General features: G+C 45.9%; 2 protein-coding genes across 5 annotated transcripts; both read right to left on the bottom strand.

Moving 5' to 3' along the window:
* Nucleotides 1–116: 116 nt before the first annotated feature.
* ODF2 (outer dense fiber of sperm tails 2) lies at nt 117–18,192 on the bottom strand. 4 transcript variants are annotated; one of them, XM_046901785.1, is made up of 21 exons: nt 18,024–18,174; nt 16,685–16,769; nt 15,865–15,976; nt 14,314–14,439; nt 13,388–13,558; nt 12,249–12,415; nt 11,122–11,251; nt 10,704–10,835; nt 10,155–10,229; nt 9,141–9,212; nt 8,415–8,531; nt 7,365–7,550; nt 6,508–6,617; nt 5,711–5,846; nt 5,320–5,430; nt 4,593–4,697; nt 4,006–4,164; nt 3,013–3,113; nt 2,334–2,496; nt 1,965–2,090; nt 117–1,434 (listed from the first exon to the last, which is right to left on the bottom strand). In XM_046901785.1, the coding sequence occupies exons 3-21, from the start codon at nt 15,970–15,972 to the stop codon at nt 1,261–1,263; spliced, it is 2,469 nt and encodes an 822-aa protein (XP_046757741.1). In that variant the 5' UTR covers nt 15,973–15,976; nt 16,685–16,769; nt 18,024–18,174; the 3' UTR covers nt 117–1,260. The 4 variants fall into 4 exon arrangements, with proteins under 4 accessions (XP_046757741.1, XP_015134975.2, NP_001012817.2 ...); NM_001012799.2 differs by having other exon boundaries at nt 142–1,434; nt 15,865–16,018; nt 18,024–18,164; XM_015279489.4 differs by lacking the exon at nt 15,865–15,976 and having other exon boundaries at nt 18,024–18,192.
* Nucleotides 18,193–18,928: 736 nt separating this feature from the next.
* PTGES2 (prostaglandin E synthase 2) lies at nt 18,929–24,417 on the bottom strand. The gene is made up of 7 exons (XM_415498.8): nt 24,200–24,417; nt 23,136–23,330; nt 22,121–22,176; nt 21,533–21,685; nt 20,801–21,001; nt 20,382–20,499; nt 18,929–19,691 (listed from the first exon to the last, which is right to left on the bottom strand). The coding sequence occupies exons 1-7, from the start codon at nt 24,404–24,406 to the stop codon at nt 19,569–19,571; spliced, it is 1,053 nt and encodes a 350-aa protein (XP_415498.1). The 5' UTR covers nt 24,407–24,417; the 3' UTR covers nt 18,929–19,568.
* Between the last annotated feature and the right edge of the window lie 120 nt (nt 24,418–24,537).

Below are 24,537 nucleotides of genomic sequence, written 5' to 3'. Positions count from 1 at the left end.
GTGTGCGGGATCCGAGTCTGGAGGCAGAGCGGCCGTCTTTTTCTCTCCATGCCCCCCCAGTAAAGCCCAGAAGCCTTTGGGAAGCACGATGAAGGCAAACGCTCCACTATAACCAATTAAAATTCAGTTTACTTTATTTAATTTTTTTTTTACTATAGCACCTTTAGGATTTATTTTTTGTAAAAAGTTGCACACAAAATTACAGAACTCTCCCATAATGATTATCGTAGAAAACCTGCATGGCAAACGGTGCCGGGGGCCGCAGCAACGGGATACAAAAGTGTTACGAAATAACAGCGATGTTTGCTTCGTCCCCATAAGGAGCCATAAGGAAGGAGCGGAGGGGCGGCACAGAGCTGCAGGACACACAGGTGGGGTTGATGAAGGCACTGAGCAGCAGCTGCTCTCCAACGGGCTTTGAGCCGATGGGTATTCCGTGCATACACTGAATTCATACAGCATTCACAGTGAGACCCGGCCGAGGCTGAGCTGCAGCCTTCCTTTTGAACACAGATGGTTTGGGGGCGCTGTGCTGGGGCTGTTCAGGCTCAGGAGAACAGCATTGGGGTGAGGGGTAAAGCAAAATGAGCATCACGCCGAAACAAGCGAGGATCACAGAGCACACGAGAGTCAAAGTTAAAAAACAAACACAACTAAATCATTATTTCTGGTATAAAACTGCTTACAAACAGCACAGTGGTTCAGGAGATCATCTCCTGTAAGCATGAAGCCCCAGGCCTGTCCCTTCTTTTCAGCTTCACGCTTCCCTGAGAGGTGGGTGCACTTCTCTCCCACCATCCACAGCACCACCAGCACATGAAATGATAGCAACAGTGAGGAATAGCACACGATCAACCCCAGTACAGAAAACAGGGGGGAAAAAAAAAGAGAAAACGAAGCATGGAAAACAGCTCCCACAAACATTAACACAACTAAAACCACTGCTGGGTTTAAAGAGCTGAAACCATCCAGAGCTCATAGGATGAAAAGGGACTTTGCCACTTTATGCAAAGCCAGCTGGTTTTGGGGCACAGCTTACAGAGTAACGCCGGCCTCCATCTGCAAACCAGCACTGCTAATGCTCTGCATGCTGAGATTGCGTGCCTCCATCATTCCACCATCCCCTGCTGCAAGGAAAACACTCCTCCCTTAAGTGACCCTGACACTTCTCCATTTTCAACCCATTTCCTAAACACCGTATGGCTTTGACATAGGGCTCATTTTGTGCTTAAAAGCAGAGGTGCAGAGCAAGCACTGCCCTCACGGAGAAGAACGAGAGCGGCCAGGAGAGCCCAGCAAGGCACTGTCTGCAAACACATTGGCATAGGAAGATTTGAGGAACTGGACGTAGTTCTGCATGCTGCGATTTGTGCTCTCCGACTGCTCCAGCCGATCCTTTAAGTCCTGCAGGCGGCTCTCATAGCGGCGCTCTGCCTGTAACAAAGCACAGAGCTGAGGGACAGCAGCGCTCACCCTGCTCACTTCTTCAGCTGTTCCAAGAAATCCCCACATCCAGCAGGGATTAGCACAGTAGATGGTGTTGCCACAGACGCTGCTGTAGCCTTTACTGTTTGTTCTGCTCATTCCCAACATCATTCAGCAACCCGGCATTAAATAACAGGAGACAACGCAGCTAATTGTTTGGCCTTTTTAAACTGATTAGCTATACCTGTGTGGAATTAAACATACATCTCTGAAAGCCAACCTAACCCAATTCATGAGCCAATCCAATTCCAAGGAAAAAGAATGTAAACGAGCAGCACAGACACACAATATAGGAGTCTCACTTCTAGGATCACAGTATCTCTGACACCACCCAACGCAAATCCCATTTGAACATAAGCCTGATTGCTTCCTTACACACACTTCAGCTTAGAACAAGTTCTAAATGTCTTTTGCAGGGACCTCTGTCTATGGACAGACTGCTGCCAGCACAGTGAGGGCACTCCTCACAAATCACTCACGTCCTCTTTGTTCCGACGCAGTTGGTTCAGCTCTGTCTTCGTCCTACTCAGCTGGGTCTCCAAGTCCAGCACCTTGGACTGGGCTGCCCTCTCTCTGGATGTTGCTCGTTCTCGAGTTTGTTCGACCTGCATTTAACAACAGAAAAACAGCCTTGTCAGAGAGGTGTCTGTGGAAGGCTGATTCTTCCCTACCTTACTGCCCACAAACCCCCTGCACGTTTACTTGGACAGATTCCTGTACATAAGCAGTAGGTCAGCACAGGGCTTTTCTTACTTCTGTTGCAAACAATCGTGTCATAAGCTGGGGAGGCATTTCCATTTTACACTCTGGGTAGCTGCAGGAAAATCAACAAACAAGAAAACCCTTACTTGTCGTTTGGCATCCTCAATGGCCATTTCCAGCTGCCGAGCCAAGGAGCTGCACTCCCGGGTCTTCTCTTCTAAGCGCAGCTGGCACTGATGGATCGACTCCTCACGCTTTGCTATGACCTGGAGGAACTCTATGTTCTGGGTGCTCGTGGTTTCTAGTTTTCTAGGTCAAGACAAGAAAACCTATTCATTTTAAATGGAGAGTGTTTCAGACTACCTTTTTGTCAAGTCTTGGCTAGCCTGGAAGGTGACTCTGTGCCCTAATAAGCACTTCTTAATTTCTCTAATCAGAATTTCCAAGATTGAGGGACACTGAGTATTCACACACACACCTTTCTCCAGATGTTGTCACTGACGAGAACTGATAAACATGGATAAAAACCTCTAATATTCAGTAACCTCAGATCTGTCTGGCTAGACTGGACAAGGAGCTGCTATCTGCTGTATAGGCACAGTCCTTCCTAACAGCATCTGTCAAGTGTGCTGCAAGAACCTACAACTCCCTCTCTCATGGACAGTTACTGATCAGAGATCCCTGTGAGATAAAGCAAGTGTGCAGAATCCTGGAGGCAAGTGGGGCATTCAAACAAGACTGAAGATATTCCAATTCCATGAAAAACAACACAATAGAGTATGGAAAGGAAAAGTTAATAGAATAAGAGAGCCTAATATTTCTAACCTTTCTAGCTCCTCCGCCTTCAAGGTGAGCTGCTTTTTCTCCTCCTGGGCAGACTGATACCTCTCTCTTGTCATCTCCATTTTGTCCCCCTGGAGCTCAATCTAAAAATTACAGCCATTAGTTACTTTACAGAACAGTCACTACACACACACACGACCAACCACCTAAAACGCTCTCCAGAAGGAAATGTTCAATTCCTATTTCTGGAGAGTCCTGGAAAAGGAACAGTGGATAAAAGGCAAAGCACTGAGCACACAAAGCATCCATTTTGTTGGAGCTTCCAGATAATGCTTAGATAGGTGTGAGACAGTTCTTCAATACTTCAAAGGGAAAGCCAGGTTGGTAAAAGCTTGCATGCAGAGCAGACACCTCTAAGTACAGCAAAGCACACACAGTAAGAACAGCCACATACCTGACAGGAGCCCACAGAGACACCACAGACTTAAACACGAGGAAGGTTTACCATTCCAAGCCAAGCAGAGTAAAGCTGTCAAGACTATAAGATTATTTGCTGCATCCTGAGGCACGACTGGAGACGTCCTGCCTGTCTACAATTGTCCTCAGACACCTACACAGTGCTCCTGGGAACATAAAACAGGCACTGGGAAAACAACCTGAGATGAAGGTGAGAAAACAAGGTTGGGACAGCATTATAAGCAGAAGACCACAGGAGGGAAAGCCAACAAGATGATGGAAGTAACAGAAGGGAGCGTTGACATCTGCAAGTGTTGTCACTGCTGCTGTTCAGGTCCCATTATGGTTCTGCACCAAGGGATCAGAAACCTTTCAAACAGTAAGGAACGCTGGTAGCTATGCTGCTAGCTTCTTGCACAAAGACATGGCACACACCTTTATTTTGCAGTGCACGTTTAATCTTTTCAACAAGAGACAAGAACAGAGACGGAGCAGTTTGAACCTTCCTGGGATTAGAAATTCATCTTGGTCTCAGACTCAGAGATGCTGCGTTGCAGGAGCCCTCTGCCAGTCCCTTACCCGCTGACGAAGATCTGCAATCATGACAGACAGGTCCATGTTCTTCTTCTCATAGCTCTGAAGCTGGTCCTGACATTCTGCCAACTGTGTCTCTGTGATCCTCAGGATCTCAGGCAGCTTTTCCAACTCGGCAAGCTGGCTCTGGAACTGCTTGCGGGCCTAATGAAGGCAATAGGCAATTTTCAAATGTTTAGAAACTTTTTAGTCCCGACAGCACTCCTTTGAAAGCTTCATTAATTTGCACCATGGTGACACTGTGGATATTTGTCAAGTATTGGAGTTCAAAGTGTAATTAAGGTCTTCTACCCCCTTATGATTTGATATCCATGGATCGTAGGCTTCAACTTTACTAGAAGCACAAGCTGTTTTGCAAGGACAGCTGTTCACAGCAGACAATGGTACAGTTCTAAGCCACTATTTCTGCAGCAAAAAAAAATGCACTACACAATCTAAACATCTTTAAAGGACATTATATAGTCCAGAAGTTGTTAAATCTGCAATGACTTTTGCAGAATGAACAAGGCCTGAGAAAAGCTAAAAAAGGCAATGAATGTCTACAACATATCAGCTCTTGGAGGAATCAGTACCAGTTCAAGCTCCTTGTTCATTTCGTCCTTAAGAGCCTTCTTCTCATTATCACACTTCTCCAGTTTTGCTGCCACATCAGCTGCTTCCATGCGGGTCTTCAACACCTGGGCATACAAAAAACAAATACATTTTTCCTGTTATATATAGTTTTCAACACATGTGCTGCATTTTGGAGTAGCTAAAACTGCTCCAGAATCAGCAACAAGTTTCTTGCCATCCTATCACTCCAGGCTAAACCTGGAATGGAAATTCACTTTTTGCTGCTCCTGCCCACATCATTTGGGTTTTCTGCCACATATTCACCCCTTTTACTTAATGCTCCTAAATACCAAAACATCCAAAATCCACTCCTCTCCCTCCCCGCCCACAGTGCTCATCACACTGAAAGGTGAAGAAGGTGAAGAACAGCATCTCCCCATTTTCCTTTATCTTTTGAAAAGGAGTAAGGAAAAGAAAAATAATTCAGGCCTGTGTTGGGTTTGTCTTTGTCTTTTTTTACCTCTCCATTAATCAGGATCTCTGCTAATGGTAAAGTTATCAGCAGATACTGAGGAAGGGAATCCTCCCACACTTTAGCATTAAAGCACATGGCAGTCTGAATGCCAAAAGAACCAAAACCACAGGAATCTCCAAGAGCAATGGAAGGGTTAACACATGACAGAATAAACCACAACGGTAACAAGAGAAAGCACATCCGTGTGAGGAAGGAATCCCAAAGGTGCCCACCTGTGACTTGTAGGTTTCAATCAAGTCTTCATAATTCCTGACAGAGCTCTTGAGCTGCTGTACTTCCACGTGCGCCTGGTTCAGCTTTTCCTCCATTGGGACCACACTAGCCTGGAACAAAAAGCATCTTCTGCTGAGTGCGTGAATGTAACTGTTACTTTAGCTGCCTAACGCTGTCTAGATTGGAAAACAAATAAATAAATAAACAAAACTGTCAGTGTAAATTAGCAAAACTTCCCTAGCAAGCTTTCCCCATCATAGTCAGGATGCGTTGAAACTAGTTTGAAACTAAGCAACAGCAACAGGGCAATTCACCTCAGTTGTCAGAGGCCAAGAAACTCATTACATATTTCTTCTTCTTTGTGCAGCCTTTCAGCTCCGAGTCACTGACCTTTAGTCTTTCATTCTCCATTCTGAAAGAAGTGGTCTCTGTAGTTTGTTGATGCAATTTATCCATCAAGGCATCTCTGTCCTCTCGCATCTTGTCCTCCAGGGTTGCCTGCTGTTCAAGCAAATCTGCAATACGGCTGCCATGCAGAAAGAAAATTAACCCTTAAATGACAAGAAAGAATAAGACTCCTAATTCTTCAATATTAGCTTCAGAGACATGGCTTTTCACTACTTCTTCATCCTCCTGCTTTATTCACACATACATATCTACCACATTCTGGTCAGCTACCTCAATCTTCTTTGCTCACTGAAAACCAACCTGAGTTGTCCCCCTGGAACTCAAATGCATTGCCTCCAAGATACACACATAAAGAGATACTTATCTCATATCCATACGTATTTTTTTTCCTGCAGCAACAACCGTACTGCAGTGATACACATTTATTTACTATCATGTCAAAACTGCCATGAGCGAATCCCTTTCATTCAAGGATCTCAAACATCTCAAAAGAAAGAAATCCCTCATTATTTAAAAACATTGGAAAGGGCAAAGGATCAGAGAGATTTAAGCTTGAGCAAACCCTTACAGCCCACCTCTGCTGTGGCAAGTCAGCAACAGAAGCCACATCGTTATGTCTTGATCCCTCCAAACTCTGCTACCCCACTGACAGGGCTGGTTTTGCTTGGATGTTTACTGACAACTCAAATGATTTTAATCACTGCATTCAATTAAATCACCCTTGAACTACGAACTCATTCACACTCATGTTACTCTCTCCATACTGATCTTGTTTTAACCTGTTCACTGTAACCATCTCCAACTCAAGGTCGCTCTTATCCTTCACTACTTTGTTGTAGCGACTCCTCCAAGACTCCAGGGTAGAAAGCGCCTCTGCAACGTAACTGTCCTGTCAAAAGGAAACACAAAGGACAAAAACATTACTGGACTCAATGTGGGATATCTAGACAGCATGCAGATGCTGATATGATTAAGCATCACACGTGCAGAGACTTCATTAAGATTTAAAAATATCAAAGCATTTATTTTTGTTTTGCCTGAGTCTTCACAGAGAGGTCTTCAGCAACACTGCTGTTAGAAAATAAACATATCAGCACGGAAAGGAGAATCCTCTTTGAAGACAGCAAATAAATTACCAGAAATATAAAGCATGGGTAAAATTTTGGTACTGGCTCTGGTCTCCAGTATTCTAAAAACAAGGAAAAGATCAAGTAGCATAAAATCCACGTTCCCTTCTGACCATCTGACTTTTCTATGTCTCCTTGATACCCTTCAGTCAATTTTCAATAGGAAATTCCAGTGCATTTTAAAGCCTTCGTATTTCCCTGCTCTAAGTTTGTGGTTAACAACCCACTTCATTCAGAGCTCTCAGCCAAAACCACAAGTCTTTATCTTCATGGCTTCTGTCAATCCTCAGACAGTTCTGAAGAACAAGGTGAAAAAAATCAGACCTGCTAGTTTTGTGACAGCAGAGAAAACTGGATTTGTTCTAAACTTAGCGCAAATGGGCCAAGGCGCTGAGACAAAAATAAACCTCATTAGTTGAAAGCAGAGGTTCTCCCCAGGGCTGCTTCCAGAAGCCAAAGGTTTAGAGGCACAACCTGAAATGAGGCCTCTCCCTGTGTATCATCGGTACCTTTTCTGCCAGCTGTACAGCCAGCTGCCCTGCACACTCCTCACTCCGCTCTGCCCGCTCCTTCTGTGCACGGAGGGCTCTCTTCAGGGCATCTTTATCACGGTCTGCCTTCTGCCTCAGTTCTTTCAGTTGGTCCTTGATACATTCCACCTCTGCCTTATGCTGAGCCTCACTGCGCTCCAGATTCTGCAGCGGGGGGAGGAAACACACCACAGGGAATTACGTCCTTATACCTACATACCTAAAGCAGCAACTAATTTCCTAGAAACACTGGAGGAAGATTGGCATGTAACCTCACACCTTCAGCCTGGGGGTACCTGCTACTTAATCCTGCCCTAACACAGAATTGGTGCTGATGTGTCTAAGTGAAAAAATCATTTGTGTCCACATGGATACATGGATATAGAAAGCTGAAAGACTGCAAAGCTATACATTTAATCCCAATGCATTCCAGCAACGTTGTCTGCTTGTAAACAAAAAGCTACAGCCTACTCGAGCTATGCATATTATTTCACTGCAAGTTACAAAATAATAACATAGGAGAAAAACTAGTTTGAAGATGCCAAAATTAAGAAGCCCTTCAAGAGAGTTTTTGTTACCTATCTGGTTTCTAGAATGGCTTAAAACACAGAAATTATTTCCAGTATTCCACCTCGATGCAAAAGATTTCACATATCAGAATTAAAAGCTGACTCTCAAACATCCTTTAAGCTCCAATGAAATGAGGCCAATCTCACTCTAAGTTAAAGGGCCATAACTCTAATGGCCTCTTGCTACTTCAGAACCAAACTTCTCTCTCTCCTTATTCCTATTTGTATATTTCCTGAAAAAGTCTTCATTTCCTCTTCCACAAACTGCCCTCCAGAATCCTGATTTCCACCCTAACCAAGGGAAGTATGGGTCTGAGCCTTCTGATCTACCCAAGAACATTCTTTTCATTAACTGAAATACTTACACATAATGCTGTTACTTTATGCAGCTGTAGAGCTTAACAAAACGAAATACTCTTGTCAACTACTTGCACACACACGTGCAGCACTGAAAACATACCCGGATCTGCGTCGTCAGACGGTTGTTCTCAGCTTCCTTATGTCGTAGCTGTGCTTGTAAATGGCCTCTCACAGATTCCAAGGATTTTGAGAGCTCACTCGCTGTCCTTGCCTGTTCCTAAATCAAATGCAAACAAGTCACACGCATTTTTCTTCAGGAAGCCAGTGAGAAGGAACACTTCACAGTATGTGGCCATTTGGTGAAGAAATCTGGTACTGTCTCCAGCCATCTCCAGCTTCCTCAGATGGACCTTCACAGCTCCTCTTTTTCCAGCAAAATGGGCAACAAATAAACAACCATTTATTTTATGTCAGATGTAAACGACTGGCCTGGAAGGTTTGTTTAAGCGAAAAACATCCTCCACATCTCATCCACTACACTTGCCTTTTCATTCTTAAACAGAGGAGCAAAGTGTGAATTTGAAATCAGGAACCCACAAGACCTTAAACAGAAAGGTAATTCAACAACAGGCCCAAACAAGGAGAGAATACTCCCTATTAATCTTGGTGATGGATGTTTTCTCAGCAGAATATTGAGTCCACAGCTGTGTGGGAACAGGAAGCTGTCTATTTTTATAAATATAAATATATATATATATAAACAATATGTTTATAAACAAGCCAGTCATCTGATTCCTTATCAAGTAATTGTCTGCAAGGACAAACCCATATTTTGGACTATTTGTGAAGGTGGAGCAAGAAGGGGAAAACAGGATAAGGAAGCTACCTTTTCTTCCTGTATCTGAACAGCAAGATTGTTGATCTCTTTTTCTTTATCCTGAAGCCTCATCTGAAGTTGCTGGAAAACAAACACCGCTCAGATTTTAAGTACCAAACACATTCAGGTTAGCAGGTGGAGGGAAACAGGTGTAATTGCCTCCCTCCAGGGACCATCAGATCCACAACTTTGTCTGTATCCACAGCAACACCATCCTTAGCTTCAGAAAATGTCTGCTGTCTCCTCAAACAGAAAGCAATAGGGAAACACGCAATTGCTTAAAAGGGCACAGAACACCCAATCAGGAACCAGGACTTGATAGGTCTGCATACTTGTAAGACTATACAGACAAAGGACACTGCCCATGTCTCACAGCAAATGTCATCATTTCTGGCAATGTAAGAACACTTTTCTCAGCTTACAGATAAGGATATGGGGGAAAAAAAATGGTGCCAGCCCATTCACACATTTAGTTACAGAAGCAGGAACAGAAAGCTTACCCTCTTTATGCTTTGCTATCACTAAGGATAACATGATAAACCTACAGAAACAATAAGGCGATAGCCAAACTGAAGGCTGATATCCCAGCTGTCAGGGTATTTTTGTAGTAGGCATTTTTTCTTTGCCACCTCCAGAGATACCTTTTTAAAGAAGTATGTAGTATCATTCTTGCTTTGTACATCCAGCACAAAGAAAAAGGCAAGCAGAATCACTCGTGCTTGAACTGAATGTGATAAGGACACACTTAAATATCCCAAACTGTTCCTCATAGCAGAATGCTGCAAATCATAATGGTGTCCTTGTATGTAGGTCTCAGCTGTGGTATCCCCAATCTAGGCTCCATATTTGAAAGGCTCTGAAAATTGATTCACTTTGTAATGCAGGCTGTTAATGAGAGGGGCTCTGACAACCACAGACACAAGAATACTTTTCTAAAAGGCATTAGAGTAAGACCAGAAGGCTGAACACAAAGAGCTTGCAATCCTCTGTCTTCTGCAGAATAAGATATTCTGGTTTGCTTACCAACTTCTCTGCATCTGAGTCAGCCAACATTTTCATCAGCACACCCTGCTTCTCCAGTATCTTCTGAACATCCCTCTGCAAAATAAATATGTGAGAAAAGCTGTTAACTAAAATGCCTGCTTTTTACAGACTTTTAAGATGGAACCGCAGAACTCAACAGGTCTCCCCATTGTTGGGGTAGCAATTACCAGAAGATACCAAGCGTACAGTTTGCTCAGTACTTCACATATCATAACCTGTCTCAAAAAGCTTTCCCAGTTCTGCCATACTACAGGAAGAATAGTAATTGCCAGATGAGAAGATCAACAACACAGTGCCTATACTTTTTAATGCAGCCAAAGGCTTAGATGCTGTGACATCCCTACAGCAGAAAAGTCAGTCTTATTTTAGTGAAGTAGGTAGGAATAAACAAAACCAGCCTTTGTGACAATGGTCAAAGGCAGCACTGGGATAAAGAGCCACAGCTCTCAAACTCAAGTTCCATTTTCAGTCCATTATATGATATTGCCTTCAGTACTCATCCAAGTTGAAGCACTCAGCACTGCTCACCTCCCTTTCGTGCTGTTCTCTGAGAAGTTCCCGGAGTGTACGATTGGTTTCTTCAAAAGTGCTCAGTTTCTGTAGCAGCAGCTCCTTCTGTCTTGTCAGCATGTTAATGTCCGAGCTGCTCATGTGTTTCTCCTAGGAGTGAAAAAACAAAGGTATTGTTCACATGCAAACCCTGGAACTAAAGTGTGAAGCTGATAAATGCATGGGTATTGCCATAGTCAGTGCCATATGGACAGAAGGTGACTGGATGCTGCAAATAAATACTCAATTTCCAAAGAGATTTAGCAAACACCTTCAGCAAGTTAAATCCCTCAACTTCTTACATTTCTCTGGATCAGCAACTGCAACAATATTTTTTTAAGAGAGCCATAAAACAGAACAATGCAGCAAAGGCAAGAACAAAAAAGCCAACACCTACAACGCTGAGTCTCTCAATTGTACTTTTCAGGGCATGAATCTCTCTGGCTGCTGCTGCTCCATCCCTCTCTGCCTCACTCAGCTTGGACAGCAGGCACTCCTTCTCATGCTGCAAGTACTTTTTCTGTAGCCTGCAATGAGAATTCAGCCATCAGAGGAATGTGAAACTTTGACAGCTGTACCAGACAGTATGAATATACAGTTATTTGGGTTAAAACAAGAGAAATAAAACACTGAACACGGGATAAAAGCTACCTAAGTTCACCTTCTCTCACTGCAGAAGTTGTCCTTACAGAAGACAATATGTCGGCTCCAAGAGCTTGCTAGGATCACAACTATGAAACTATAATTTAGTGGGGACAAATTTAGCTTCTACCAAAGCTTGCACACACTACTAAGGCCAAAATACAATGCCGGGCATTTCCTGGGACCTTAAGCATTACTGGAGATAAGACTTCAAGTGGCTCAACATGAAACACTAACGCATACAGCTCCAAGTTTTTAGCTAGAGGCTGTGATCTCAGCAGTAGTCACATTGTTGGTAGAAGGAATCCATACTATTGACAATCTGGTGATGTTTTCAAGAAAAAGAAAAAGAAAAATCTCCAAACACAGATGCCCCAATGGAGGTAAACTTCCCTAATTCTTCAGACACCTACAAGAACATCAGAGATCTTCAGGGATCACTAAGAAAAAAACCACAATCCAGGCCCTCTCATGGGCTCTCACTTCTGCCTCAGTGATTCTTCACAAAGGTCAGAAATTCTCCTCTAGTTTTCAGCTTCACATTTATTTGTTGTTGTATCAACACATTCACAAACCAAATAACATCTCGATGTTCAAAATATTATCTGCAAAGCTATGGTGACCCCACAGCAGGCTACCCAAGCCAACCTCTTTCAGCTTCCCAACAGAGCAGGACTTTTTCCATTCCCATGACCATGCTAGAACCCTTCTCTACAGCTACTGCCATCTGAATTCCCCTTTGTAGCAGATGATAAAAACCCCAAACCATCAGCTCTTCAGCAGCACCACAACCGAGGGTACAAACTACATCCTCAAATAACACCAGCAGTAAGGCGTCCTGTAAATTCCACTAATCACAATGGCGAATTGGTGCTTTCTTACATAGTCAGATCTTTCTCTTCCCTCATGCGTTCAATATTGCGCCTGAGCAGCGTGTTCTCATGTTCTGATTCTGCCAGCTCCTGTGTGACCTCATTCAGCTCTTCTTTCTGCTCCTCAAGCAGACGTTTTGTCATTTGCTGCCTTTGCTCCTGTTTCTGTAACTTAGCCTGAAAAAGATATTTAAATAGAATTTAAGACAAACCAGAAGTTGACCGCTGCTCCCCATGCATCCCACCAGGCAGTTGGGAGCACAAACAGCTGAAAATGCACAAGAAGAGAGAATATGGAGGGAGGTTGAATTGGTGCACCAGGTTTGTTTGTTTATGCAGCAGAAAAGGTCACCTGAGATTCCCCCGCTTGCACAGAATTGCAGCTAACAAAAGGAAAGTGATCTTACAGCACGGATTTACTTAAACGATGCCACCAAACGTTTAGATTCAATCCACTCATTATCAGAACAGAATTTTGTTCTTACAATTATGCAAGTAACTTCTTTAACTTTTTGTAGCACAAATAAAATAGAAAAGGCTTAGTATAAAAATACACTCATTCTATTCTCATTTACTGTTTTGAACTTCATTTAGTTTTGCATAAATTAAGTAAGAATACAATCTCTGCGACCCTCAGAGGAAATAAATAGTTGCCCTTTCCTCTCTCTCCAAGCATCTAATGAAATCTGGAAGCCTCTCCTATCCATCTTTTAAATGATGTCAAGCACATAATGATGCTCTTAAGCTGGAAGAAACAATATCACTGGTCTGTGAATTTTAGAGGAGAATCAGAGAAACTATTTTGAGCAATAAGTGGATTCTTCAAGAATAGAACATCACCAAACTGTGCTTTTCACCTTCTGGAATGGCAACTTCCCAGATTTTGGGCTTGGATTGAAGAAAGATGATCTGGAAACTAAAGCTCGGGGATACCTTATGGAACTGACACGGCTTAAAGGATTTTCATAGTAGGGCATAATGAATTTTTCAGTAAATTAGTTCTGATTTTCTGAACAGCTCAGACTGATTTCTTTAAGCAAAACAAGCAACAGGCTGAGCAGTTTTCCACTTCATCGAGGCTCTTGTCTCCTCTTGCCAAATAATCAGCTACAAAGCCAGAACCAGCAGGTCTTTACTTGGTTCCCTCACCTCATTCTTTAGTGTTCCCACCACATTCATCAGGCTATCTATCTTCCTTTCGTATTCATTCATTTTGCAGCAAACTGCATCTTCCTCATCTGTAGAGAGATCACTCAGGCGCAATACTGACATCATCTTTTCGGACTCTGGAGGTGTAATTTCCAGGCGGTGAGTTGGTCCCTAGTGAAAAACAATAAATAGCATCTTATTTTCACATACAAAGGTATAAATTGTGTTCTAAACCTAACTACCAAAACTAGAGACCGCGTCACTTCACTGCAATGAGACTAGGGAGGAAAAGCAGAACGTAAACAGCTCTTATTTCCACGTGTTCAAAAATGCAGAAAGAATAAAAGAGAAAAAAAAAGAGAAAAAGAAAACTCAAATTCTCATCCCGGAAGAGCCAGGAATTCAAAAGCTGAAGCTGAGGAGCAGTCAGCGAGAAAACAATACAAACACCACACAGTTGCTGCAGCTGTGAAGTGGGATGAGGTCACTCTCAATGTCCTTTCCATCAGATCTAACACACGCAGTGCTCTTATAGCTGTATGCCCTCCCATACCTCCCAGCCCTTCAGCCAGCTTTGTTGCCCTCCCCTGGGAGCACTCAAATATCTCAAAATCCTTTTTAAATTGTAGAGCCCAGAACCGCACACAAAATTCCAGGTCAGACTGCATCAATGTTAAACACAGCAGGAACTAACAAGTAAATTTGCATGCTAGAGATGGAAACACACGAGATGGACATCAGCTGTTAATGAATTTCTTATTTTTCTATATTTAAAAATGAAAGAGACATACAAGAAACACTCCAAATGGATTGTAAGTGACAGTGCCCTTCTTTCCTATCAGCCCAGCTCCCTCCAGCCTGATTCTACACAACCACTCTCCTCAACCTCAGCTAAAGCTTGCTTGAGGGAGCAGAAGCAGTCCTACCTCCCATTTGTAGGTGGAATCAAGGACAGATGTTTTTCCTGGGGGCATCCAGGGGGCCTTTGTTTTCACCTGGACTGCTCGGCGCACGTTCACAGTATTCCCTTTCATTTTCTGTTTGTGCTTTTGCTAAAAAAGAAACAGAGAAAATAAGATCGCTAAGATCTTCTAAGAACTATTTACAATTTTTATGGCTGCAAAAAGAAATGGAAGATCATTCACACACAGAAAAAAAGTCAGTGTTATACATGGTACATGAGATCAGGTGAACCACCAGAGAGGCTAACACTAGCCAGAAGGAAAGGTTATTGCACGTTCAGCTGATGTGTTCTTGCTGCTTATCATGTAAAGATTGTTGTATGACTGAAATAATCACAACTGTGATGTGATGAAAGCCTTACTCAGCCAGCAGGAAGATATGGGCACAGGGTATGGGGAAGGAAGTCTCCTCTGAAGGGAGATATGCAAAGAACACTGATGTAACCCATTTGGGTGCAGAGGGAACAACCCAGTAGATTTCTTCTCTGTTCCAGATGAATCTCACAGTACAGCAGCTGTATCAGCTGACAACACTACGAGAGGAAAAAGCATCACACAGTGTGATGGGTTGTGAAAAGCCCCTGAAGCATTTTCCTTGTTTTAGAGTCAAAAGTACATCCACATTTACTTGCCTTAAATTGGAGGTGCTCTAAAAGATGAAAAGTCAAAGTGTGTTTGCACAACTTCAATATCTGATGAGGAAGAAAAGCCATTCTAAAGTACCCTACGGGGAATTAATTAATAGGAGGCAGTGACTTCACTGTCAGACCCTGATTTGCCATTAGCAAGAAAGAGAAAATTAATGGAGAATTGGTACCAGCATGTCTGCAGACACAAGAATGAGCTAGCAACTTCCAGTACCAGTAGAGAAAAGCTTTACATAACCATCCAACCTCAAAAGGATGCAAGACAGCTACAACACAGTTTCAGTATTGCCTTCTATCTACTGCTGACAAGGGTATGAAGAGATCCTTCTCTGCTGTGCAGCTCTGCAGATTGACAAGGTGCTTAATGCCAGAAGATGGTCTGAATCCAGTCCCTCTTCTTCTAAACGTGTGAATTTTAATACAATCGAGACAGAACACGGAACATTCAGTTATTTCCTTACCCCAAACTCTTCCTTCAAAAACAGGGACAAAGCTAAAGAAATAACAGTATGAGAATACAAATCCACGACATAAGAGGAAAAAATCCCCCAAGCTGCATCTCACTGAAAGCAACAGTTCTCATAATCACAGAATTGTAGGGGCTGGAAGGGACCTCTAGAGATGATTGAGTCCAGCCCCAGTCATTTAATCAAACATGAAAACAAGCCATATATTCTGTAGCATAATTAGATCATCTTAAACACAGAAAACACGTCACTGAAAATTCACCAGTGGCTAAGCATGTAGTTAAAAAGGCAACAGGTCTCAGTTCTAATACTATGGTAAAACAGACCTCAAAGATTCCGTGGTGCTTCCAGGACTGCCTCCTCCCTGCAGCCCTCACAAACACCCAGCTGCACACTCCTACCTGGCATTTTGCAGGTGTGGTTTTCTGACCCTTTTTAATATGGACATGGACAGGGGTGTTTTCATCCACATGGACGTGCAAAGGGGGAGATGAGGAACGGTTCTTCATGGCTCTTCTCCCGCAGACGGGAAAGGAGAATACAATGAAAGGAAACCTGTGAATAAGGAAACTGGAAATAACAACATTTCCCTCCGTGCCAGAGAGCAACAGTGGCCAGTTTTGGTCAAAGCACGTACTGTCTTTCAATAGCATCTGCCATTCTGAAGTGCATGCTATTATGCTGTAAAGCTATTAACACAAAGCATTTCTCTGCTGCTAATATTTTTTGTGAACAAACACAGTTGTATCAATAGAGGGTGCCTGCAAGAGTCACTGGTGTGCAAAGCCTCAGAACAATTGAGCAAATCAAGGATTTCAGTAACCAACGCCATCAGATTTTGAACAGAAATTTCATAGAGGAAGAGGAAAGGAGCATTAATTTAGCAGCTTAGTTTAGAAAAAGCAACAGGAAACAAACAGATCATTCCACCCTATAGCCCTGAAACTGTAAGTTCTTTCACATGTGCTTAACTTCAAATTCTTGAAGTTAAACCAATGCTGAAAAGCCTCTGGATCCTTCTTCAGATTTTCCCTCTGTGATGCATGCATGTAAAAATTCACACACCAATTGCCTAGCACAGCAAAGCCCAGAGACGAGGCTAAAGAAATCAGTGTCAGTATGAATCTGCCCTTGAGGTAACGATTCTTCAGTACAACGCAACTGTAAAGCTTAGAAAAAATCCAACAGCAGAGTTCTGTCAGCTCAGCTATAATTACTTACAGTTATTTTAAGGCTTTTTCCTCCTCTTGACACTGTGCTCTGTGCAGATACTGATGTCATTTCATTTTCGATGGATGAGGGAAACCTGATGCAGAAACAACACAATCATAGGACATCCCAAGTTGGAAGGGACCCATAAGGACCATCACGGCCAACTGATGGGGAACGGTGCCCATTTCAGAACATTCTCTTCCTTTCAAACAAAGGCAACACGCAGACTCAGATACGTCAGATGTATGAACTCAAACAAGTCAGCGTGCCATTGCTTCCTCTGACAAGTGCAGGATGAGGAAACAGCTGGGACTGTCATTCCTTATGTACTGGGAGTTGGTTTAAACACTGAAAAACCATTCTCTAGAATGACACGAGAGGGCCTCACCCAGACAGCTGTAACAGCAACCCTTCACCATTTTCAGAAAAGCTGAAAGAAAAGCCTGCAGCACGAGTCCTGGGTGCTGCACAGCCCAGCAAACAACATACATACTGGCGGCCAACCAGTCCCATCCACAGACCTGAACTGGGAGCAGCGTGAGCTGCTTGCCTGGATGGGACTGGGAGAAATGAGTGGGGACTGCTGTGCCCGGTTGGTTCAGAGCTCTTGGCGCTGCAGCACAAAGGGCTTCGCTGCTAACCCTATGGAAACACTGCCTCCAAGTTTGCTGCACAGGGGGATGTGGTACAAGTGTTACTTAAGGTGTTATTTCGCTCCGTACCGCCGCTAGAACAGAATTCAGATGACCTGCGATTAACGTGCCAGTTTGCCAAGGACGGTGTAATACCCTGCCCTGAACGAAAGCAGTGTGACTGCATCGGTTATGGCAAACGTCGGGTTTTGATGAGTACCACCACAGCACACCGGTAAGGAAATACCTCGGCACGAAGCCACGGCCTGCCCGACCCGGCTTAGGGCAAGAGCCGCTCGGACGGCCGGAAGGCGCCCCGCTGCGCCCCTACACCTCCAGCTGTGCCGCTGCCGCCGTGTAACCGTGAGCTGAACGCCACGGACAGCACCGGAGGGCGGCCAAAAACTGCGGGGCGAGGAACGCCGGCGGAGATCGATGTGCTACGGCTCGGGGAAGGACGGACGGTTAATCCCAATGGATCGCCGGGTCGTTTCGGAATGAGAAGCGCCAAGCGGTCAGCGCTACACCCTCACCGGGGCCGTGCGTGAGAACAGCTGTGTTAAACCAACGTCACCGCGAGGCGTCGCGCAGCGAACCCGCACTGCGGGACCCGCCGGGCTCCGCGCTGAGGGCAGAAGGGCCGAGCTCCCCTCGGCCGCTCCCCGTCACGTTCCGAGAGCCGCCCGACGGCCTCTCCTCCCCCTCCTCCTCCTCACCGCGAGGTGCCGAGCGCGTTCCACAGCCGGGGCCGCCTCAGGTGGTCTTCGCCGGCGGCGGCGATGCGGCGGGGGGTGCCGCAGCCATAGGGGCCGCACCACGGGCAGGAGATGCAGCAGCACTTCCGGGGCCGCCGCGCCGCCGCCGCCCGCGCTTCTCCCATTGGGCGGTTCAAACCCTCCTCGGCAGCCGCGCGCCGCCCCCGCGCCGCGCCGCGCCGCCCACAACGGGCCCCGTCGCCATGGCGACGCGAGGCGCACAGAGCCCCGTTCGGAGCGCTCGGAAGGGGTTCGGTTCGGCGCCGCGTTCGCCGTCTTGGAAATAAAACCACGCCAACGGCCCACGCTGCCCGCCGAACTCCGTCCTCCGGGCACTACAGCGCCGTTCTCAGCGCAGAACGGCTTGAGCAAATTGACAAGAAGAGCACCAAAGCTGCCGCCGTACCGCGAACGTTCGTTCACTCCTCTGCGTCAAAGCAGAACTGAAATCACTCATTCCCCTCTAAAATCCGTGCATTTAAGGAAAAAAAAAACAAGCCAGAACCGTCCCAATACCGGCTCTCACACCCACAGAGCCCCCCTCAGAGCGCGGGGTGCAGTTACAGACAGCCTCTGCTGCCTGAGGTAACGAGCAGCCTCCTCCCAGCCTTCCCTCAGGGAAACGCCGCCCGCCCCGCCCCGCCCCCACCGCTCCCACCTCAGCGGGTGCAGCAGCACACAACAGCAGCACCCAGAGATCTCCCCACGCACCAAACCCTCCTAACCCTTTCTTTTCTCCCCCTCCCTCAAAACAAACTGATTTTCGGGGGCGTTCCTGAGAGACTTCATGCAAAATAAGCGCTTGGCATTAGCGGTGCCTGTGCAGGGCGCGATGTCTGGGCGCCGCAGGGAGGAGCTCACACGTATCACTGTCACAGAAGCCTTTATCCTCGCACACCGTACAGGATCGCCTTAAGAACCGTTCCCATGGCAGAGTAAAGCTCACAGCCCGTCAGCACAGCACGTCCCGGCAGAGGAAAGGACCTTTCCCAGCTCCCCCAGCACCGGGCTCACGAGATTCTACTGCAGAAAAACTCTTCGTTAAAATCTAGAGTCCAGTGTCTCAGTCAGCAAAACAGATGTGTGGATGAATGGAGGAAGACAGCTTGAAGCAAAAGCTGCTCACCTATCAGACCAGATCTGGCTGTAACGCTCCCTAGCCAAGAAAGCAGCTTGCTCTTACAGTAACGTGCTCTGAGCATGGCTCTCACCTAGAGGTCTGCTCAGTGCTTCTTCAGTTCAGTCCGAGCTTCTTCCTTCCAGCAGTGCCCCAAACACCTTTCTTTTACCTGTTCCCATCCTTCTAAATATCTCATTTACGCTTATGCACTGCAGGATCCCTCTGCTTGCAGAAACTCAGGGCTCTAAACAGGACAGTCTCTGTGCCTGCATGTCAGTTCATGAGGTGTGATCAGTCCGTTCAACTCCTTGAAAAATAAAACGCCATTCCTTCTTAAGTTTTTTTCCCCCCATGCAAGTACTTCAGGAAGGAGGCTGCAGTTGACATCAGGCTGCAGCCTTTTGAATGGCTTCTTCCATGCGCTGGTACCAGGGCTGAACCTTGGTGTGGACCATCATGTCGTCAAAGGCTTCCAGCCCCTCCATGACCCGGAGCACTCCGTACACTGCCTGTGCCAGAGGACGAAGATTAGAACAACACGGAGAAAGTGAGTGGTGGAGAATGGCTTAGGGTATCAATGAGAGTGCCTCCACAGCCCAGAAAGCAAGGCTCTTTACCTGCCCACAGCATGCTCCACAACTCTGATTAGCAAGGAAGATTGAACAGGCAGAAAGGTAGCATGAACACACGTTCCTTTTCTTTAAGGAAATAGTTAAGAAAAGGATAGAATCTATATGCAGTTGTAGAGCAGAATTTAAGCCATCTCAGTATCAAGCCCTGGTGGAAAATATTTCCCTTGCATTCCAGGGAAGGAATCACGCTCTGCTCCACACTGCTGCCTGCAAAGAACACCTCCTCAGCACCAAGTGTAATAAAGCCTGTGCAGGTGTGAGGCTCTGCTCGCCAGCGCTCACTATCCAGAGCAGTTGTTCTGGTTTGCAAACTGCTTTTCTCATGCTTCCACACAATCTGTAACATCCACCTGCAGATGAGTACTGCAGGTTCTTTTTGGAGAACATTTTGCTGAAGGAAAGCAAATACTGTCCTACTTTACCGAAAGCGTTCTGCATGCCCGTAGCTCATGTAAAACACCTTCTCTGCCTATGTTAATATTCACCATTTCACATGGATGAACAACTGGGTAATTTGCAATATACGTAACCATAGAAACAAGAATGAACCACTTATTAACCACTTACCAAGTCAGCAAGGTTTGGTTGGCTTCCACCCATGAACAGCCTGTTTTTGCCAATGGCTTTTACCCACTTATCAACTGCTTCGTACAAGTCTTCTCGGACATCATCTCGAAGGTGATGCCTAAACAAAGAAAAGAACTAGACTGAAAACACAGGTTTGGTTCTTTAACCTTTCATCATCTCTCATCTTTTGGGCTGGTCTTTGTTGGGGAATCAGGAAGGTATTTTAAGGTGAAGGGGACAGCTAGTGAGTAAAGAGCAGATGAGGAGTTCAGTACCTCCAGTGAGAGAAACATAGCTGTTACTCACATTGCATTACATGGTTTGCTTTCAAACTGAGGTTCTGCTCTTTAAGCTCTGGAGTTCATAGCTATGGCCATTAAGGAGTTATGACTGTGCACTTGGTGCTCAGTGGTACCAACCGTTTCTTCAGTCTCTTGCTAATGAAGAACATGGCAATGGCCCCCATGTACTTGGCAAAGAAGCCTTCCACAGTGCCAAACTTCCCCTCACGGACAATGTAATCAAAGGACGCCAAGGCCTCCTTGGGGGTGCGGTAAACGTTGGGGGAGATGAGGTGAACAAGCCAATCATCTGCCCATTTTCTCCACTGCATTTCTTCCCTGCAGGTATTGAAAGAGACTTGTCAGTGAGTAAGGTAGGGAAAGCAGGGCTAGAGGAGGCAGAGAGAATCACAGTGACGTTAGCCAGAGGTTTTACCAAGGACAACTGTGTCAAAACCCCTACCTAAACACGTGCTTTGATGACCTCTCTGAAATGCACTCAGGAGCATTATCTTCAGCAAGGCTCCTCCCATCTCCATCTGTAATTAAGACTGAAGATAGAGCACTAGCTTCTCCTCCCCCTGAGAACTAAAGCAGCAAGTACATCCTTGGTCATTTCTCTGTGACATAGAGGCCAAGAAAGAAACTGGATGCAACTGAAGGCTGATATGACCACAAGAGAGGGAACTAAGTCACCCATTAGCATTGGGTACAGCACACAAAGCCACACTAACTACCCAGGTTTTAGACACCAAGAGAGCACGGCAGGCGTTGCCAGCACCCACAGGATTTAAAATACACACTACCCATGAGGATATCTGGAGCAGGCTTGACACTACTTGAAGGACCCACAAATTTAAGAGCACTTACACTCTCACTTCTTTGACAGGATAGACTCGCTTTGTCTCCTTCTCATCCAGCATGAGCCAGTATTTATTCCCATACTCAAGTACCTCCTTGCCTTGCTCAGTAACCGTTTTCATGGGAGGGTAAAAGGACACAATTTCTTCTAGGCTATTCCTCCTGTGGACAGGAATACAGTTAGCACCCGATCAGACTGCTACAAAATTGAGCAAGAGCAAAGAACATATTGACAGACACATACTTTAAAACATATTAGTCTAAGTGCATGGGGTTCCAGATTTTATCTGAAATAAATTTTGATAAGACTTTGGAGCAGCTGCTCTCAAATAACTATTATTAGTGTATCTTATTTTTCTGCGTCAGACAGGATGTTTTTGCAGGCATAAACCTTCCTACGTTTCTCAAGTGGATCCGAAGGACAGGCCACAGCTATAGGAATTTGTTTTCACTCTGGACGTTATGGCTAAATGTAAGCTTAGTTCCAGGACTAACCCTAGCACATGCTTGGGCAGTTTTTATGCAAAGAAAATCTCACAGGTGAGATTCACAGGGCCAGTCACATTCAGCTCTTCTTCCATCGTTTTGTTTTCTTACTTGGAAATGAGATAGGTCTTTATTGCACTGATGATCACCGAAGAGTCATTCAACTGCTGAAAAACAGAATCAAAACCAACTTTCAGAAATCGGTGATATTGAAAAGGAAGTTCTTAATCTTTCCCCCCGTATGCTGAGGTTTCTAAATTAGTGCTGCAGTCCCTTTTTCCCTCACATATTTCCACAGGCAGCCCTACGCAGAGATCTCTTCTGCAAGCACTTTAGAGTATTCTTTGGTAGCAACTGGACAGATCAATAGGATGGGAAAGGCATTACAGCAAAGGTGCGACGACAGAAGGACCAGCACAATAGAAAGGTGCTAAAAAGGAAGGGAAGAAGATTGCTCACCAATATGAGAAGATTCCAGGTTCACAGGGAAAAGTTTCAGCAAAAAGGGATCTCCAGGAAAAGATCCTTGCCCAGTGGCAGTCAGCCCTTAAATGAGGTCTAAGAGAGGTGCAGCCAGGCTCCACCCCTTCTGGTCACACAGCTGAACTGCCTTCAGCTGTGCTCTCAGGGCTGACCAGGTCCCTTCCCAAGGTGCTCAAATCAGTGGCTCAGGCCGTGGCTCAACAGTTCCCACAGATGTTTCAAATCTGTCTTCCATTCTGATAACAGAGGACTTGAGGGACAGGTCCACAGGCCATGCTATTAGGTTTTGGATTTAAGCAGTTTGCAGCAGCAAAGCAGAAAAAGCAATGCTGATATTGAAAAGCCACAGAGTTGAATCATGAGTGATCTCTTCCCAGAGAGTATAAGCAGACTCTTATCTCTGGCATGAAATGCATGTCCTGCATAAGGGCTGAGAGAATCCAGATAATCACTGGACTACAGAGTCACTACATAAAACAGCATGCGTAGATAGAAAGACTGAAAACACCTCTTACAAGGCCATGGCAGAGGATACAACACAAGGAACAAATCTTAGCCTTAAAAGAGTATAATATGATTTTAAGATTACACAGTGTGTGAAAAGCCAGAGATATGAATTTCCCAGTCAAAGATCCCCACTTACCAGAGGGCTTCCAGCATCAGCTAGCAGGATGGGCACCTTTCTGTAGGAGGAGAATTTGATCTCCTTCCTCATTATTGGGTTTACTTCCACTATTTCATAGGGCAGCCCATGATAATCCAGAAAAGCTCGGACTTTACTGCAGAAAGGACAGGTTTTATACTGGTAGAGGGTGAGCTGCAGGTTCCCTGCAGGCAGCTGGGGAAGAAAAAAAGACCAAAAGATTTTATGTTCTACTGAAAAGTATAAACGTTATCTTTATTTCACACTTATTTTTGTTAAGAACTGATAGTCACTGAGTTCCAACACCTGACCATCAGCGCATCTCAGTTCAAAGCAGCTTTCTTCAAACAATATCACATTCACCTCACAGGACCAATGACTGCATCTGCTCAACCCGCTGGAAACTCCTATTCCTATTCGCAGCCAAAAAGAAAAAAGAAGTGAGATGCAGACAGCAGACCCCTCTACACAGAGTTCGGTGTTCTATAACCTCTGTGGAACCCTCGGGGTGGGGAGCGCAGGAAGAGGCTTTGCGGTCGGTAAGTGCAGTGAGGGGAAGCAGTGCTGTACCTCAACCGATGGCAGAGGCTCAGAGCCGACACCTCCCGGAACACGAAGCGTTCAGACATTCAGACCCCTGGGGTTAACCGAGGGAGGAACGGGGGCAGCGCAGACAGTGAAGCATCGCCCCAGAGGCGTTCCCTGCCTGGCTCCAGCAGCCCGACACGTGCTAGCGGTGGGTCATACATTATAAAACGTCGCAGTCCTCTCGGTTTGCTTCTTATTTGCAATGCATTTAGCTGCGCGGCCCTCAGCGGGCGTGGAAACACAGCAGCAGCTCTCCGACAGGCCACGCTCCACACCCCCAGCGAGCCCCGGCTTTCTGACAGCCATTTCTTACAGCTCCTCCAGGGAAACGCGGCTGGGACTTCTTTCACATCATTTTAAGCCCTTTCCCGATCGAAAACGGGCCACCAACAGCCGCGTGCTCCACGGAAACGGAAAGAATCCGCCCCGCGCCTCCCCAGCCGCCCCTTCTCCCGCCGGGCCCGGCGCCGCGTTACCTCCGCGGCCGAGTGCTCCCTCAGGCGCTGCCGCGCCGCCAGGCAGAGACCGGCACCGCCGCCCAGCGCGAAAGCAGCGCCCAGCAACAAGCGGCTGCCGCCGGCAGCAGCACCCCGCGCCGCGCTGCCCAAAGAACGGCACGGGGCCCGCAGCCGCCAGGGCGGCAGCAGCGCCGCGACCCGCCAGGCCCTGCCGGCAGCGGCCATCTTGCGGGCACGGGGGCGGGAGGTGCAGGGGGGCGGGGCGGCCGCCGCGGCTCCACGCCCCAAAATGGCGGCCGCGCTGAGGGGCGGTGAGCGGAGGAGGTCCGGTGCCGCAGCGCCTCAGTCCGAAAGAA

The sequence above is a fragment of the Gallus gallus genome, chromosome 17, assembly GCF_016699485.2.
Source record: "Gallus gallus isolate bGalGal1 chromosome 17, bGalGal1.mat.broiler.GRCg7b, whole genome shotgun sequence".
Classification (NCBI taxonomy): Eukaryota; Metazoa; Chordata; class Aves; order Galliformes; family Phasianidae; genus Gallus; species Gallus gallus.
Note: the sequence above shows the minus strand (reverse complement) of the source record. Positions and strands in the feature narration are given on the sequence as shown.